The sequence below is a fragment of the Pelodiscus sinensis genome, chromosome 19 (assembly GCF_049634645.1).
Source record: "Pelodiscus sinensis isolate JC-2024 chromosome 19, ASM4963464v1, whole genome shotgun sequence".
In the NCBI taxonomy this organism is placed as follows: domain Eukaryota; kingdom Metazoa; phylum Chordata; order Testudines; family Trionychidae; genus Pelodiscus; species Pelodiscus sinensis.
The window spans coordinates 29,804,473-29,820,842 of NC_134729.1; the positions used below are offsets into that span (position 1 = coordinate 29,804,473).

General features: G+C 45.7%; 1 protein-coding gene across 12 annotated transcripts in view; it reads right to left on the reverse strand.

Moving 5' to 3' along the window:
* Positions 1 to 16,370, reverse strand: part of PIP5K1C (phosphatidylinositol-4-phosphate 5-kinase type 1 gamma) — a 77,057-nt gene that overhangs the window by 37,077 nt on the left and 23,610 nt on the right. For 11 of the 12 annotated variants that reach the window (XM_075903296.1, XM_075903295.1, XM_075903306.1 and 8 more), the window contains exon 2: positions 6,626 to 6,657. In XM_075903296.1, the coding sequence (XP_075759411.1) occupies positions 6,626 to 6,657 (32 nt within the window). Of the gene's footprint in view, positions 1 to 6,625; positions 6,658 to 7,670; positions 7,699 to 16,370 lie in introns of those variants that run through there. The other variant, XM_075903298.1, reaches the window with a different exon arrangement.

Here is a 16,370-nt window from a genome sequence, read left to right on the forward strand (position 1 = left end):
TCGAAATTGGTAAACCTCTGGCCACAGTGCCTGTGCCAGCTCCAAGCCTGCCAGCCCAGAGCCAGTGGCCCCAAAACATGAGCCAGCAAGCCACTGGCAGCCAGCCCTCCACCACTCCCCAGGACCAGTCTGCCAGCTCCCAGGAGCCTGCCAGGGGCCAGAAAAGGCAGGTGCCTGCCTGGTCCAGTGCGGAGCTCAGGGACCTAATTCAGGTTTGGGGGGATGCCTCCAACATCCATGATCTCCTCACTAAACAGAGGAACGCACCATCTACAGGCGGATGGCTGCCAGCCTGGCCACCAAAGGCCACATGTGAACCCAGGAGCAGGTTCGCATGAAAATAAAGGAGCTGTGGCAGGCGTATGCCAGGGCCACAGGGGGCAGCTCCCAACAAGGGACAGACCCAGACCCCTGCCCCTATTTTGATGCAGTGAACTGTATCCTGGGGGCAGGACGGTCAGTGTCCCCCAGGTGGCCATCGACTCTGGGGCAGAGCTTGCTGCCTCCTACTGCGCCAGCCCCTGCTGCCTCCCCAGCTACCGTTCTTCCTCCCACTCCGTCTCCCCCTCCTGCTTCTTCCTCCCCACACCCCCAGGGACACTGAGGCCCCCGCACCCACGCTGCTGGGAGACAGTTGGGCCAGTGAGACCCCCAACCCTGAGCACTGAACTTCTCTTCCCCTTGCCTCTCCCTGCCAGCTCCCTCCTCCCAGGTTTCCCTCTCCCACCTTCTTTCCCTAGTCTTACCTATGTTTTGATCAATAAAGAGGCTTTGTGGTAATGAACACATGTGTCTTATTGTACAGCAGGAAGGGAGGTTAGTGAGGGGTAAAGTGGAAGGACTTGAGGGAGGAATGAGGCACAGATCCCCAGTGGGGCACACCAGGGAGACTGTTACTGCCTGCAGAACGTGCTGCCAGGCTCACAGCAACACATCCAGGAGAAGCACCAGAGTGCCTAGGGGTGGCTCCGGCTCCTTGCTGCAGAGTGATGTGGTGTCCTGAGTGAGGGTAACCAGAGCACGCAGAAAAAAAAAAAAATGCTTTGCTGTCCCTCACTCAGTGAGGTAGGCAAGCAAGCAGGGAAACCTTAGAACCAGCTGTCCAGGGAGGTCCCTTTAAGCACAGGTCTCAGATAGCTTCAGGCAGCAGCCATGCAAGGTAACTCCTGACCTGATGCCCTGCTAGAACCGGTTCCAGCCGGCCTTAAATGCGATTCAGTGTCCTATCAGTGTGGATGTGCTATTTCGAAATAGCAAAACACTATTTCGAAATGCACTTAGTTTATTTTGAAATAACGCATCTAGACAATTTCAAAATAACTATTTTGAAATAACGCTGTAGTGCAGACATACTGATAGTGTTCAGAAACACACACGTGGCACTGCACCCCGCTTTTCAGAGTGCTGAGCAGTTGTGGGGCAGGCAGGGAGCTGGCTGTGGCTCTCATGGCCAGATCTAACCTACAGATCATCTGGAGTAGAGGCTGAAGCCAGCTTCTCCATTTATAGCAGGCAGCAGCAGCAGCAGCAGCTGCTGCTGCTGCTCCTTGGAGAGGGCAAATGCTCTTCACGCTCTTCCCCAGCCGATCAGCTGAGCTCCCTGCCTGCACAGGGAGCTCTGAACCTCTGTGTGGGGCTCAAAAAGGGGTTGTGTGCACACATTGGTTTGCAGCTTACAGGGAACCCTGGTACCAACCCCTTATAGGACATCTGAAAGCCAGCACGCAGAGTGGATAATGAATCACCAGTGTTGTGTTCATGGGGATATACTTCCCTTAAGCAAGCTGCTGTTTACAAATGATTGATTCACCAAGCAGGATGAATTGCTGCAATTGTAGCAATTTCCTCCAGAAATGTAGCAAAGGACTCTGAAGAGGTTGCTATAACCTCCACCATACTTTCCCATCTCTCTTTGTATCCAGCCTTCCCCTCCCCCACCCCCCCATCTGCTCCTTCCACAAATCAGCAGCAGAGCTCAAGCCAACTGCGCATTGTAAAATTGTTTCTCTGAAGCCCCATTCATGTAGAAACACATCTGCCCTGGAGTGCTGCCTTAATGACTCGACACACTGCCCACTGTGATTGAAAAGTGTCACAGGTAGCCAACAACATTCAGTGGACTCACCACACACGTGGGGGGGGGGGGAAGGGAAGAGAACTATTACTTAGCTTCACAGGAGCAGAACACTATTAACAACCAACAGCCATGCCTTTAGACATCACCCATCTGAGCACAATATGGAAAGCCCGAGGCCGTCTCTCATGGAGGACCCCACATGAGTGGTATTGGTCTATAAAGCAGCACTTGACAATTTATTAACAATGGGCTTCACAGCAAAAGGAGTGTGATTCCATTCAGACTGCTGCTGAGTTTGACAGTATTTCCTTCCAATTATCTGCTCTTTCTGCTGGAGAGCCTTCTGGACAGAACCAACTAAGGCCTTCATTTCTCTCTCCCATATTTCTTCACACATGTAAAATGTAACATACATACTGCATCTTCTACCCAATGACCTCAAAACTCACTACATACATGAATTAAACCATTGCAATCCAACCCCATGCTGTAGGTAATTAACCCCCTTTTACCCACTAACCCGACTGTGCCACTGTGGGTCAAGTAACTGAAGTCAAACAATAACTGAGAAGCTGGGGACAGAGCACAAAGGCTCCACTCCCAGGCTCTTCTTCCAACCATAACTGAGCATTTCCTGTCCCAGAGAGGCCTAGATATTTAGTTTAGCCTGTTCACAACACAAAAGTTTAATTTCCCATTAGACATCAATTGGAGGGTGGGGCTGGGAGAATGCCGATCACTCCCAGAAACATCACTATAGAAATTATAATTACTGTCAGGCATTTAAAACAGCCCATCACTAACTGGGTGACTATAAACAATGCCTCCCCCCCACCCTCATTACTCAGTCTGACAGAGCTGGACCAAACAAATTGGCTGAACCCGCTGCCCTGGAGATCAGGAGGCAGCACTCGAGGTCTACTTGCTGAGAGATCCTGTTGGCTAACTAGGACGTTTGACCAGGTAGAAAGCAAAAGCAACTCAGCAAACTATAACCCAGTCCAGCTTTGATTTTGGGCCTGCATTATGTAGCAAAGTACTTAGATGACCCACATAAACAAAACAATAAAATCATTAGGATTAGTTTCTCAAATCCTCTGGAAGTAGGGGATGTTTCATCCCAGTGGAAAGATAGGAAACAGAAGCACAGGATATATTAAGTGACTTGTCCAAGGTCATACAGATGCTTCTGGCAGATTTGGATCTCTTGAATCCCAAATCAGAGACTAGTGATAGAGATGTAGCCGTGTTAGTCTGGTGTAGCTGAAACAAAATACAGGACTATGTAGCACTTTAAAGACTAACAAGATGGTTTATTAGATTATGAGCTTTTGTGGGCCAGACCCACTTCCTCAGATCAAAGGAAGTGGGTCTGGCCCACGAAAGCTCATCATCTATTAAACCATCTTGTTAGTCTTTAAAGTGCTACATAGTCCTGTATTTTAAATCAGAGACTAGTGAGAGCGAAGGAGTACTGGTGAGATGGCCCACCTCAGATCTCCTCTCACACAAACATATCCACCCAGTGGCTTAAAGCCTGGGCTACCAAAGTCACGTTGGTTTAAAAAAAGCCAAAAATGTCCAAGAAGTTAAAAGTTAGACACCAACAGATTGTGAATCCCAGTGACTGAACCTGCTGAATAGTGGCAATTGGGCCCAGAAATCCATCTTTGCCCTCTCCCATATCCAACCAATGAAACCATTGCATGAAAACTATTTGCGGAGTAAGAGTGGTGATGGTTTGCAGTTCCGTGGTTATTACAAAGCTCTAGGATTCCTGGCTGAGCACAGTTACAAATGGCCAAAAGTGGCTCTCATAGGTGTAATCTGCAGAGTCAAAATAGCCGAGAAAAAACTGAACAGTAACAAACAAATCCCAGTGATAATTCACCCTGGTGATACACTAACGCAGAAGAATTCTCAGCCATGCTTGTAGCAGTTTCCGTTGCTCCCTGCTGACTTAGACGTTCTAGCCTTCAGCATGAGAATCCCAGAATCTTACACAGATTAACTGGAAAAAATTAAACAGTTTTAACTTCCCTGGGCACTTGTTAATGGATCTCTAAGTCACCCTATTATTTCAAACCAATTTCAAAAGCCAGCTCCACAGGGAAGCTACAGAATTTAAATTTCATTTACAGTTTGATTCCTACAACTGAAGTCTAAACAAAGACCTTGGCTGGATTAGGGTAAAAATCCTGGATGATTGGAAAAAGGCAAATGTAGTGCCCATCTTCAAAAAAGGGAAGAAGGACGATCCAGGGAACTATAGGCTGGTCAGTCTTACCTCGGTTCCTAGAAAAATCATGGAAGGGATCCTTGAGGAATCCATTTTGAGGCACTTGGAAGAGAGGAAAGTGATCAGGAATAGTCAGCATGGATTCACAAAGGGCAAGTCGTGCCTGCCCAATCTGATTAGCTTCTATGATGAGTTAACTGGCTCCGTGGACGTGGGAAAGTCAGTGGATGTGATATACCTTGACTTTAGCAAGGCTTTTGATACGGTCTCCCACAATATTCTTGCCAGCAAGTTAAGGGAATGTGGATTGGATAAATGGACGGTAAGATGGATAGAAAGATGGCTAGAAGGCCGGGCCCAGCGGGTAGTGATCAACGGCTTGATCTCAGGATGGCGGTCGGTTTCTAGCGGAGTGCCCCAAGGTTCGGTTCTAGGACCGGTTTTGTTCAATATCTTTATCAATGACCTGGATGAGGGGATGGATTGCACCCTCAGCAAGTTTGCAGATGACACTAAGCTAGGGGGAGAGGTAGACATGCTGGAGGTCAGAGATAGAGTCCAGAGTGACTTAGACAAATTGGAGGATTGGGCCACAAGAAATCTGATGAGGTTCAATAAGGACACTTGGGACGGAAGAATCCCAAGCATTGTTACAAGCTGGGGACCAACCACTTAATAGTAGTTCTGCAGAAAAGGACTTGCGGGTTACAGTGGATGAGAAGCTGGATATGAGTCAACAGTGTGTCCTTGTAGCCAAGAAGGCTAATGGCATATTAGGTTGCTTTAAGAGGAGGACTGCCAGCAGATCCCCTTTATTCAGCTCTGGTGAGGCCACATCTGGAGTATTGTGTCCAGTTCTGGGCCCCCCACTACAAAAAGGATGTGGACGCACTGGCAAGGGTCCAGCAGAGGACAACCAAAATGATTAGGAGGCTGGAGCATATGACATGAGAAGAGGCTGAGGGAGTTGGGTCTGTTTAGTCTGCAGAAGAGAAGAGCGAGGGGCAATTTGATAGCAGCCTTCAACTTCCTGAAGGGAGGTTCCAAAGAGGATGGAGAGAGGCTGTTCTCAGTGGGGGCAGGTGGCAGAACAAGGAGCAATGGTCTCAAGTTGTGGTGGGAGAGGTCCAGGTTGGATATTAGGAAAAACTATTTCCCTAGGAGGGTGGTGAAGCACTGGAATGGGTTCCCTAGGGAAGTAGTTGAGTCTCCATCCCTAGAGGTGTTTAAGTCTCGGCTTGACAAAGCCCTGGCCGGGTTGATTTAGTTGGAATTGGTCCTGCCTTGGGCAGGGGGCTGGACTTGATGACCTTCTGAGGTCTCTTCCAGCTCTATGGTTCTATGATACTATGGATGGCCTGCTACATTCCATATCCTAATGACATAAAAAAACCAAAAGTGGGTACTAAGTATTCTTATCAGCTTCATTTAGAATGGACACTTTAATTGACAACATTTCCCCTTTTTAAAATTCTTTTCCCTCTTCTTTCCTGCCCCACCATTCCCTCTCTCTGCTATTTGAAAACTGGGCCCCATAAAAACTCCACTCATCTGAAGAAGTGGATTGTGCCCATGAAAGCTCATGATGCCATCTCATTTTCTGTTAAAAACTCCACTCATCTGAAGAAGTGGATTGTGCCCATGAAAGCTCATGATGCCATCTCATTTTCTGTTAGTTTCTAAGGTGCTGCAAGACTATTCGTTGTCTTACGTTTTGCCCTCTTACTGGCAGTCAGCAGACAAAAGGGCTGAATGGATCATTAAAATGGATGTGATCACTACAGATCAAAATAATTCTCCACAATGCCTTGCTCTGGCTGCCAACCATGCCGTAGGAAGATAGAGGAGGCTGCCAACCTGATGCTTTCACCAACATCAAGATTCACCATGACTTTCCCATCTTGCACATTTCTCCATTTCAAGTGTGTGCACCACAGAAGCTCTATTTGGGTGCGTCTACACTGCGCTCGAAATAAGCTACACAATTTGAGCTACACAAATTGCATAGTTTTTTTTTTTTAATTAATTTTGAAATAGCTCATTTCAAAATTTGGCGTGGTCTACACAACCCCAAATTTCGAAATAGAGCGCTATTCCAAAACATCCCTTACTCCTTGTGGGATGAGGTTTACAGGGACGTCAGAATAGCGAGCCCATTATATTTCAAAATAACGGGCTTCGTCAAGAGACACAGAATACCCATTTCATGTTACTTCCAGTATCCCAAAATAGCACCATAGTGTAAATGTAGCCTCTGTGCGCTCTTCCCCTCCCCCACAGGAGATTTTAAACATCTGTATGCAACTCACCTCGGTGAGGACGGTCTTCTTCAGTTCCAAACCTGAGGAGAGAAGAACAGTAGGTCACTGGGAGGATGGTCACAAGGCTGTTGGCCAGGTGCAGTCAAGCAAACAGAATCATTAAGACAGCACGTTTTCACCCAGCTTTTCATTTCAGGGGTCCCGAGTTAAAGAACAAGCCTAGACACCTCAGCTATTAGAAGCTCCTATGGTGCCTGTGTTGTCCTTCCTAGCAGTTGGTGGTGCTGTCACTCTAAAGGTGATATAATAGTTGAGAACTTTTCCGTACTACTTGCTGCACCTCTAGTAATGGGACTGTGCTACACTGATGAATTATTTACTTAATGAACAAAGAGGAGCCTAGAGAGGCTTTTATAATGCTCTCATCTAGCCTCTCAGCAAGAGGAAAGAGTGGAGTGGCACTGAACTGTGTCCCAGGAACATGGGGGTTCTGCACATAGACACTAATAGATTAGCCTTCTCAGCACCCTGGTGAGGAGGGAATCGTTCTCCACAATTTATGGGCAAGGAATGGAGGCACAGATTAAATGACTTGCCTAGCGTCACAAAAAAAGGCCAAAGTCTGGGCATGTTCCAGTCCCGCACCTTAAACACAAGCCGGTCCTTTTCCCACCTGATCTGTAGTCAAACTCTGCAGACGGAGCCAAATGCAAATAGCCCCCTTTGCTGTCTGAACCAGGGCCCGCTACAATGGACGAATGCAGCACTACTGAATTTTCATTCAAAACAAAACACAAAACCCACAAACCACAAGCAGTTTTGTGCCCGGTATCATCTGCCCAATCTGCACTAACCCCAATTCTGGCTTTCATGAAGTTGGCCCTAGATGACTCGAACCAAGATCTGCTCATAAAGGAGCCCTTCCGGCAATACACCCTCTCCCCCACAGAGCTGCCCTTAGGGTTTTGCAAGTTAAGTCAGTCATCTCCTCAAATGGAGAGTTCTGCTGGAAGAGTCAACATCTTAAAAGGGAGGGAAGAGCCCTTTTTAAAAAAGAAATAATGAATTTAACTGTGAGGCTGCCTAGAGTTACCTGCTTGGGCCATGGACACACTTCCAGGCACGATCGGATCAGCATGTCAGGGATGTCACGTTGCAAAGCAAAACACAGCAATTCACTCTGCATAGAACAAAGGGTCCATACATGTAGCTATCCCCCCACCACACACACACACCCTCTGCCCTTGAACCAGGCGGCTAAGTAGGGGATGCAAGTGCAGCTTATGGCTTAAATAAAAAATTCCTCCAGTCTAAGGGGTAGGTGTAGTAAGAGGATGTTTCAGTCCAATTCTTTAGGACTCCTAAGAGATTTGGACAGAGCAGTGCGTGCCAAGGGAGCCAGTCCTGCCTATCAGACTTGCTGCAGTTAGATTTTCCCATGGACAGTCATTATGGGAACTATCACAGCTTAACCCAAAAACCCTTCAGGAAGAGGGGACAATGTCAATAAATTGGGATGGTCCATGCCTGACCTTCTTGGGGTGTGTCTAGACTACACGCCTCTGTCGTCAGAGGCATGTAGATTAGACACATAGGCAAAGGCAAATGAAGCTGTGATTTAAATGATCGCGGCTTCATTTAAATTTACATGGCTGCCGCGCTGAGCCGACAAACAGCTGATCAGCTGTTTGTCGGCTCGCGCGCTAGTCTGGACGCTCCCCTGCTGACATCAAAGCCCTTTGTCGGCAGCCCCGGTAAACCTCATCCCACGAGGAATAACGGGGCTGCCGACAAAGGGCTTTGATGTCGGCAGGGGAGCGTCCAGACTAGCGCACTGAGCGGACAAACAGCTGATCAGCTGTTTGTCGGCTCAGCGCGGCAGCCATGTAAATTTAAATGAAGCTGCGATCATTTAAATCGCAGCTTCATTTGCCTTTGCCTATGTGTCTAATCTACATGCCTCTGACGACAGAGGAGTGTAGTCTAGACACACCCTTGAAGACTGGAAGATATTCAAGTAAGTGACAGCACTACAAGATCTGGTTCAAAACTGGTATCAACAAGAACGCAAGATTAGCAGGAACATCCTAATACGGAGCTGATGCTGCAACAATAAATCTACAGGGTCATATGAGAAGGTCACCCTTAGGTTTCCTGACCTACAACAGATCTCAGATCAGAAAACAGGGCATTTCCTTCTGGCCACCAGGGGCTAGCCCCTTCTCAACAGATGCTGGAAGACAATCTCATGGGTTTGGTCTGCACTAGGAATATTTAAAAACAAAGGTTTTAACACTGCATCTTCAGGCTGGGTCCATGTACTAGCAATACAAGAGCCCTAGCCCCAACAGAGGCTTCCACAGAACAGGTCTAGGCAACCTGGAGCTTTGAATGACCACCCTGGGCTCCTGATTTTGCTAGCACAGCAGGAGTTGAACGAGTGTTAGCAGAATAACCTAGACAGGGTTGCTTCTCTTATTCATTTTTAAACACTCCTTCCCCTCTCCCCCCCTCCCCCAGTGCAAATCGATTAATTACTAGTGGGAAGTAGGAGGGTACCATTTCACTGAACTATGGTCAGCAACCAAGACTGCTCTTTGCATAGATTGTATTGCTCACTCCCGCGTCAGGGGTCACGGGACTAGAGTCTGCTAGAAGCACAGGGGGACCGAACTTCCTTTCACAACCTTTCTAGGTCACAACGTGGTCTCCCATGTGCCTGTGCTGCCTACCCAGATTCCCTGTCCTACGGAATTTGCACCCTCTTCTCAATGCCAACAAACACACCAGCTACTTGAAGGCATGAAGCAGTCTGTGATTCACATCCTGCTCCCAGTTACACCAACCTAGCATTGTTGAAATCAATAGGCGTATATGGTGCAAAGAGTAGTATTTGAGCTAGAGAGGCTACGGTTTCTGTGTTGATGGTACAGCCTGATCTGCTGCAACCGTGTACTCCAGGGGAGTTAATCTTTCTACAGCTACACACTGTCGGAATTCCAGAGCAAGAGATTAGCTTTAATTTTCTAATAACTACCACAAGCTGCTCAGCGTCCAGCATCTAAGTGCCTAATGTACGTGCTCCAAGGGCTGAGTCCACACTGACTGACTGGCTGGAATAGCAGCGACCAGACCAGCCATCCGGCTTTTTTGAAACAAATTACATTCCAAGGGAACAGCAGCATTGACAGCCAAAACCAGCTTTTGAAACGAACTAGTCTGTGCAGAAACTGAAAGTATTCCACTGGTAACTCAGTGTGCAGCAGTCAGCTCATCTCTTCAGTAAGTTGACAGATGGCCTGCTGAAAAAACTGATTTAATTCCAGCTCAGGGGTAATACAGCCACAAGACACAGCACTTGCGTGTAGGGATGAGCTGGAGCTCTATTTTAAGGAGTTTCTACACCGAGCAAGCTAATTGAAACGGTCTTACCCAATGTAACTCGGGAAGTCCCTACTCACACCTGAGAATTTAAGACAGCCACTTCATACAAACCACACACATGCTGTAACTCCAACTCTCTGCCCAGATCTCAGCCCTAATTTTTTGTAATTTATGTTCTGTACATTTGACTTGCTGCTGCCTCACCTCACCCCCTTCAAGGGGCACCCCTGGTGCACACCCACTCAGAGCTGAGAATTCTGATTGCAGCACAATATAATTCCCATCTCTATTCGATTTAACCCTTCCTTTTTCTGACTCTTCCTCTGGATGCCATCACAGTTTCTAGTTTTTCCAGATATAAGCACTCCTTGGAGCAAGGACTGGATTTATTTCTGAAGGCACTATACACATTTACAGAGCTGCACACAGAGATTCTGGGGTTTGGCTTCCACTTTTAGCATTCATTTATCATTATAACATCCTAAAAACCTGTATTTGAACTGAAACTAGACACACCGGAGAAAAAATTAGTTGTTTCATTAACAATCAAGCACAAGTACTTTTTAAACAACCCCATTTATTGTTTGGGTCTTACTTCACCATCATCATCAAGGCAAGTCCCAAAGGATGTATCCTTGTAGTCAAGCAACACCCAGAGAGATCTGTAGCCACCTACTACAAACACCACTACCAATAAAAGTGACCCACAAAACACCAGCAGAATGGGATTTAGGCTGGATTTTCAAAGCCAGGTGCCTCACTCCCTTAGGTTCTTTTGGAAATCTCAATCAGTGTATGATTATAGCTGACCTAGTGTCTCAGATGTCAAAAGCCCCTTTAATCTTGTCACATTCTGGTATTCTAATGAACAAGCTGATTTATTTTATTTATAGAATAATTCACTTGTTTTGCTTTAAACTAAAGACTAGAATCTACATATGTAAGTAAACACCTTAACTGACACTGGTTTTACTTACAAGTTCTATAGTAGGAGATTCGATTCTATAAGCATTCTTCACACTGTGGAAACCGGCCATAATGCAAACTCCTCACACATGCTCACTAACAAAGCTGGAGATAGGGATGTAAAATCCTGATTAAAAACCTTAACTGGTTAAACACATTGTGGGGGCTGCTCCAGCCCAGCAGCCGCAGCCCCCTTCCCACTTCCCCTTTAACCACTTACCAGGTTAATTCTTTGGAGACCCACTGCCATACATATTAGCACCTAGACAAGATCTTGTACCACTGATTAACTTCTAAGGGCTTTGGAGCAGACTGCTAAATGGCCACGGTTATACCCACTAGTGTTGTAATCAGGGATGTAAAATGCAGTTACAAATGTAAACATATTACTGCTAAAAATGATAGCAGTTACCTGGTTACATGCACTGTGGGCTCTGCCGCATAAAGCTTTGTACAGCTAAACCTCCCCAAGAGTAGGACTGACACAGGCTGTTAAGGGTGAGGCTAACCAGTTAACCTTTTACATCCCTAATACCCACCTGGAAAAAATGAGGTAATGCTTCAAGATGTAGATTATGGACTACAAGGCTTCCATAGAAATTAACTCAAGGACTAGTGGATTGGATGCACTAATGTGGTATAATATCTGCACTGTCCTAAATGCAGGTGCACTAGATTTTAATGAGCAGAACCTCCTCACTGAGGATTATTCATGGGGCCAAATCTCAGTCTTATTTGTTTAGCAGGGAAAACATGTGGCAAGAGATACAGGGTAAATATGGTTACTCATCTTTATGTATCTGTTATTCTTTGAAAGGTTATTTGTTTCCATTCCAATTAGGTGCATGTGCACATGCACCTACATAGTAGCTGGAAGATCTTCCCCCTAGCTGCTAGCAGTAGGGTCACTCCAGGCACCTCCTGGAGTGGCACCTTCATGGTGCCCAATATAGAGCCCTGCCAATCAGCCCCTTCCTTAGTTCCTTCTTGCTCACTACTCTGGGGGGCGGTAGGCAAGTGGAATGGACCAGGGATGTTAAAGACTAGTCGACTATCCCATTAGCATTTGCTTACCCTAACCCCCCTCCCCCCTGCTGCCTCTATGAGGGGGACTTCAGAATGGCAGCACTGCACAGCTGAGCTGAGGATCAGCTGTGCGGCGCTGCCACTTTGAAACCCCAAGGCAGCATTTCAAAGAGGCAGCCACTGCCGCCGCACAGCCAGTCCACTTTAAAACGCCTGAAGGACTGCCCAGCTGACTCCAGGTTCTGGGGAAAGGCCATGTGGAGCCCGGGATCAGCTGGGGAGTCCTCAGCTGACCCTTTGAAATGCACGCAGCTGATCCCCAGCTCAGTCCCCTCTTATTATTAATTTAACCCCTTCCTGACTTTCATGGGTAGCCTCATGGGTAGCCTTTTCCCAAGGCAATCGGTTCCCCTTCTGAGGTGGAGGCCAGCCAAACATTCTAGTCCCCTCTCTATAGAAGGCAGACCAACATTCCCAAAACCCTACTCCACTTTACCAAGTCAGCAGTTATCTTCCAAAGTCTTTGGTCTTCCTTTGCTTGTGGGACAGGAAGGATCCTGAAGGAACGGATATTCTTCTTCAGCACACTTGTGTGCAACATACAACTGTGCAGTTTGCTCCAGCCATTGGCTACGGAAAGCAGGATGCTACTCAGTTCCACTCTCTTCAGTACAGTGTGCTTAGATAGCAAATTCTCCTGGGCCTGGGCTGCTTTGTGCCTATAACGCACCATGCTCCCATATGGTGTAGAAATCATTATCTAAACCAGTGTTTCTCAACCTTTTTTGCTCATGCCCCCCGTCTGAGCCTCATTCATCATATGCCTGCAGTTAAGTTTGGGTGGCCCCCTCAGAAACTTATTGTGGCCCCCCCAATGTTCTGTTTTTTTCCATGTGGCCCCCTAGAAGTAAGGTGTGGCCCCTTGGGGAGCCATATGGCCCACGTTGAGAATCACTGATCTAAACAGAGCTGAACTCGTGAGACTTGTTTTATAACTAGCTAGTTAAACAGGTGCCACTCCTATATATAAACAAGCCTGAAGTAACTCACTGAATTGTCCTGAATGCTCTAAGGGAGAATGAATTCATTTCAGTATGTAAAGTTGGCTTCCCTTTTATAGGCTCATCTTGTGTTGTCTTTCCCTATTAACATGCACAATCTCTCAAATTGGTTTACTTCCCTTATTCTGTAAGCTTTCAAATGGCAGAGGCTACTGAATTTGCTGTGGTAGAGTTAGCCACAGCATCTCCTTGCAGCAATGTGCTAGATTTTTAAATGGTGAGTTACTTTAAAAATTGCTTAGAATGATAATCTTAAAAGGGAAGGCTGCATATTTAATAAGGTGAAGTAGGTCACTGCAGATCAGTGGGAAGGCCAGCTTATAAATAGCTTCCCCTTCAGAGTGATGTTACTCTATTGTTTCCCTCTAATTACAGCCTTCATGTTGTGCTGCTTATAGGAACTGAGACAATGTTGTGAGGAAATGATGGGTGCTCCCTGAGGTTAGCTTCTTCACGGTCTGCTTTCCCATCTGACATTCTGAATGCCCGCACTGATTTTCCTCTACAACCTTGCCTAGCTGGCTCATCTACGTCAGATGCTCATGATTCTCAGCATGAGAAGCAATTTTTTGGCATTTTTTTCTGAACTGCTTTTTCCTTAATTTTTGGCACAAATCAAGGTGCTGAGAACAATATAAATAAGGAACCAAAAGACATGAAGAGACGCATTTCCTGAACTGCCTATACACCAGTGCTAGGAGCTTGGGTAGCAAACAAGAACTGGAATTGCTTACGGATTAACATCAATTCAATCTAGCTGGTACTAGAAGACTTACCCAGCATAGAAGCCTGGGGGCGGAGAGCTGTGGTCATTCCACAATATAACTATTCATCCTGTCAGAACCCTCCCTTTCCATTTTACAAGAAAAAAAATCGAGTTCTAGGCACATCCCAGTGTCCCGGCACAACCAAATCCAGATATCGCTTTAAGTTCAGATAAAAAGAAGCTGCATGCCAAATTTGGTGGTCCTAGCTCTTATAAGTTTAGAATCAGTTCTTGAACGGACTCACGGACAAACACACATTTCTAAAATACATATACACACACTTACAGAAACCCAATGGAATGATTTGCACAACTGCAAAGTGAAAGATCAACAGCAGCAACCTATTTAGCTGGTGCCTAACAACCAAATCACACCGAGAAACAAGATGACCACCACCTTATGCACTTACATATTAAAAGTGCAAAGAAAAAACACCTATCTGATCATGGGGAACTTCAACTGGAGTGACATATGTTGGAAGTCTTATGTTGTCAGTACTGAAGCACCCTTGCCATTTCTAAACATTACATATGACAATTTCCTAACCCAGAAAGTGTTGTAGCCAACATGAGAGAATTCTATATTGGACCTAGTCCTAACAGATAAAGAGGAACTGATCACTGAAAATTAAATGGTAGCTTGTGTACAAGGGATCAAGACTTGGTCACATTTATAATGAGCAAACATAATGAAGTCCAGACCAGTAACTTACATACACGTCTATATCTATATCTGATGCTTTAATAAGGTGAATTTCACAAAGTTAAAACTGTGAGCCAAGTCAGCTTGAGGAAGAAACTAATCAGAGAAAAAAAAACCTACAGAATAAATACCGCATATCCCCAAAAGCCAAAAAACAATAATCAAGGAAGAATGCGGTGCTGATTTAAAAAGTGATCTGGTTTAGAGAAAGCCATAGCAGCTGTAACAAAAAAAAAAAATATAGCAAATGGAAGAAAGGGTAAATTAATAGCAACGGTAAAGGAATATAAACCTGAAGTTACGTATTGTAGAAAATTGATAAGGAAAGCAGAGACACAAGCACAACAAGGAGAAATCCATTGGCAGAATCATTAAAAAAAATCCTGCTAATGGTACTGAGCCATTACTCAATGGAGAGGATAGAATTAATAATTATGCAGAAAAGGCAGAAGACTTCAGTAAATATTACTGTTCTATATTTGAGTGAAACAACTGATATATTCTCACTGTGGTGATTGATAATACTCTGTTCAACTAGTATCTCTGGAGGATGTTAAACAGAAGCTACTGAAGTTAGATGTTTTTAAGTCCAAGCAACTTGCATCTAAGAATTTTTAGAGAGCTGGCTGAGGAGCTTGATGGATCATTAATGTTGTTTTTCAGTACGTCTTGGAGTACAGTACTGCAGTAGTTCCAGAAGCCTGGAAGAAACCTGATGTGTCATTCTTAAAAATGGGTACATAGGATGACCTAGATAATTATAGGCCTGTCACCCAGATACCAACATTGGGCAAGATAATAAAGCTGCTGATTCAGGACTCCATTAATAAACAATTACAGGAGGGTAATGTAATTAATGCAAAGCAACATGGGTTTAAGGAAAATGGATCCTGGCAAACTAACCTTTTTAAATGAGAGTACAAAGGTAATAGTGCTGATAAAGATAATAATGTTGACATAACATACTTAGACCTCTCTAAGGAGTTGGTACTGTATGACATTTTGATTTAAAATTAGAATATAAAATTAATATGGCACACATTAAGTATATTAAAATATGGCTGATGGGTGTCTAATCATAAATAAGGAACCACCACAGAACAGGTGTTTCTAGTGGCATCCTGCCGGGATCAGTTATTCACCAGGGATGGGGAACCTCTTTTGGGTAGGGGGCCGGCCGGCCACGCACGCACCCCCACCCCCCCCCACACAAAAAGAATCAGTCAGGGACCATACACAGGCCAAAACAAACACCCCACGTGGCCTCGACTGAGAAGCAGAAAGATATTCTCCACATTCCCCTTGAAGACCAGATCCTAGGGGGCCCTGGCTAGTAGATTTTGTGTGTTCCAGCCCTGCGGTGGGGCAGCAGAGGGGCTGGAGCGCCAGTGTGGGTTCCACAATGCTGGGGTGGGAGGAGAGCCCTGAAGCTCAGGGGCCAGGATCCAGGCAAGCCAGGGGCCACTTCTGACTCCCAGGCCTGAGGTTCCCCTTCCCTGCCCTATGGTATTTAACCATTTGATCAAGGACCTGGAAGAAAATGCAAAAAAACCACTGATAAAGTTTGCAAGATCACACAACAAAGATGGGAGCGATAAATAATGAAGATGACAGGTCACTGATCAAAGCGAGTTGGACTGATTGATAAAATGGGCACAACCAACAAATTTGTGTTTTATTACAGGTAAATGTATACATCTATGTATAAAGCATATAGGCCATAATATTGTCCCCAATCCATAAATAAGAAGCAGCAAATGAAAAATTGGGAGACTGTGGTGGAAAAGCAGATAAACACGAGCTCCCAGCGTGATGCGCTTGCCATAAGAGCTAATACAAGCATGGGATGCATAAACAGGGACATCTCGAGTAGGAGTAGAAAGGTTA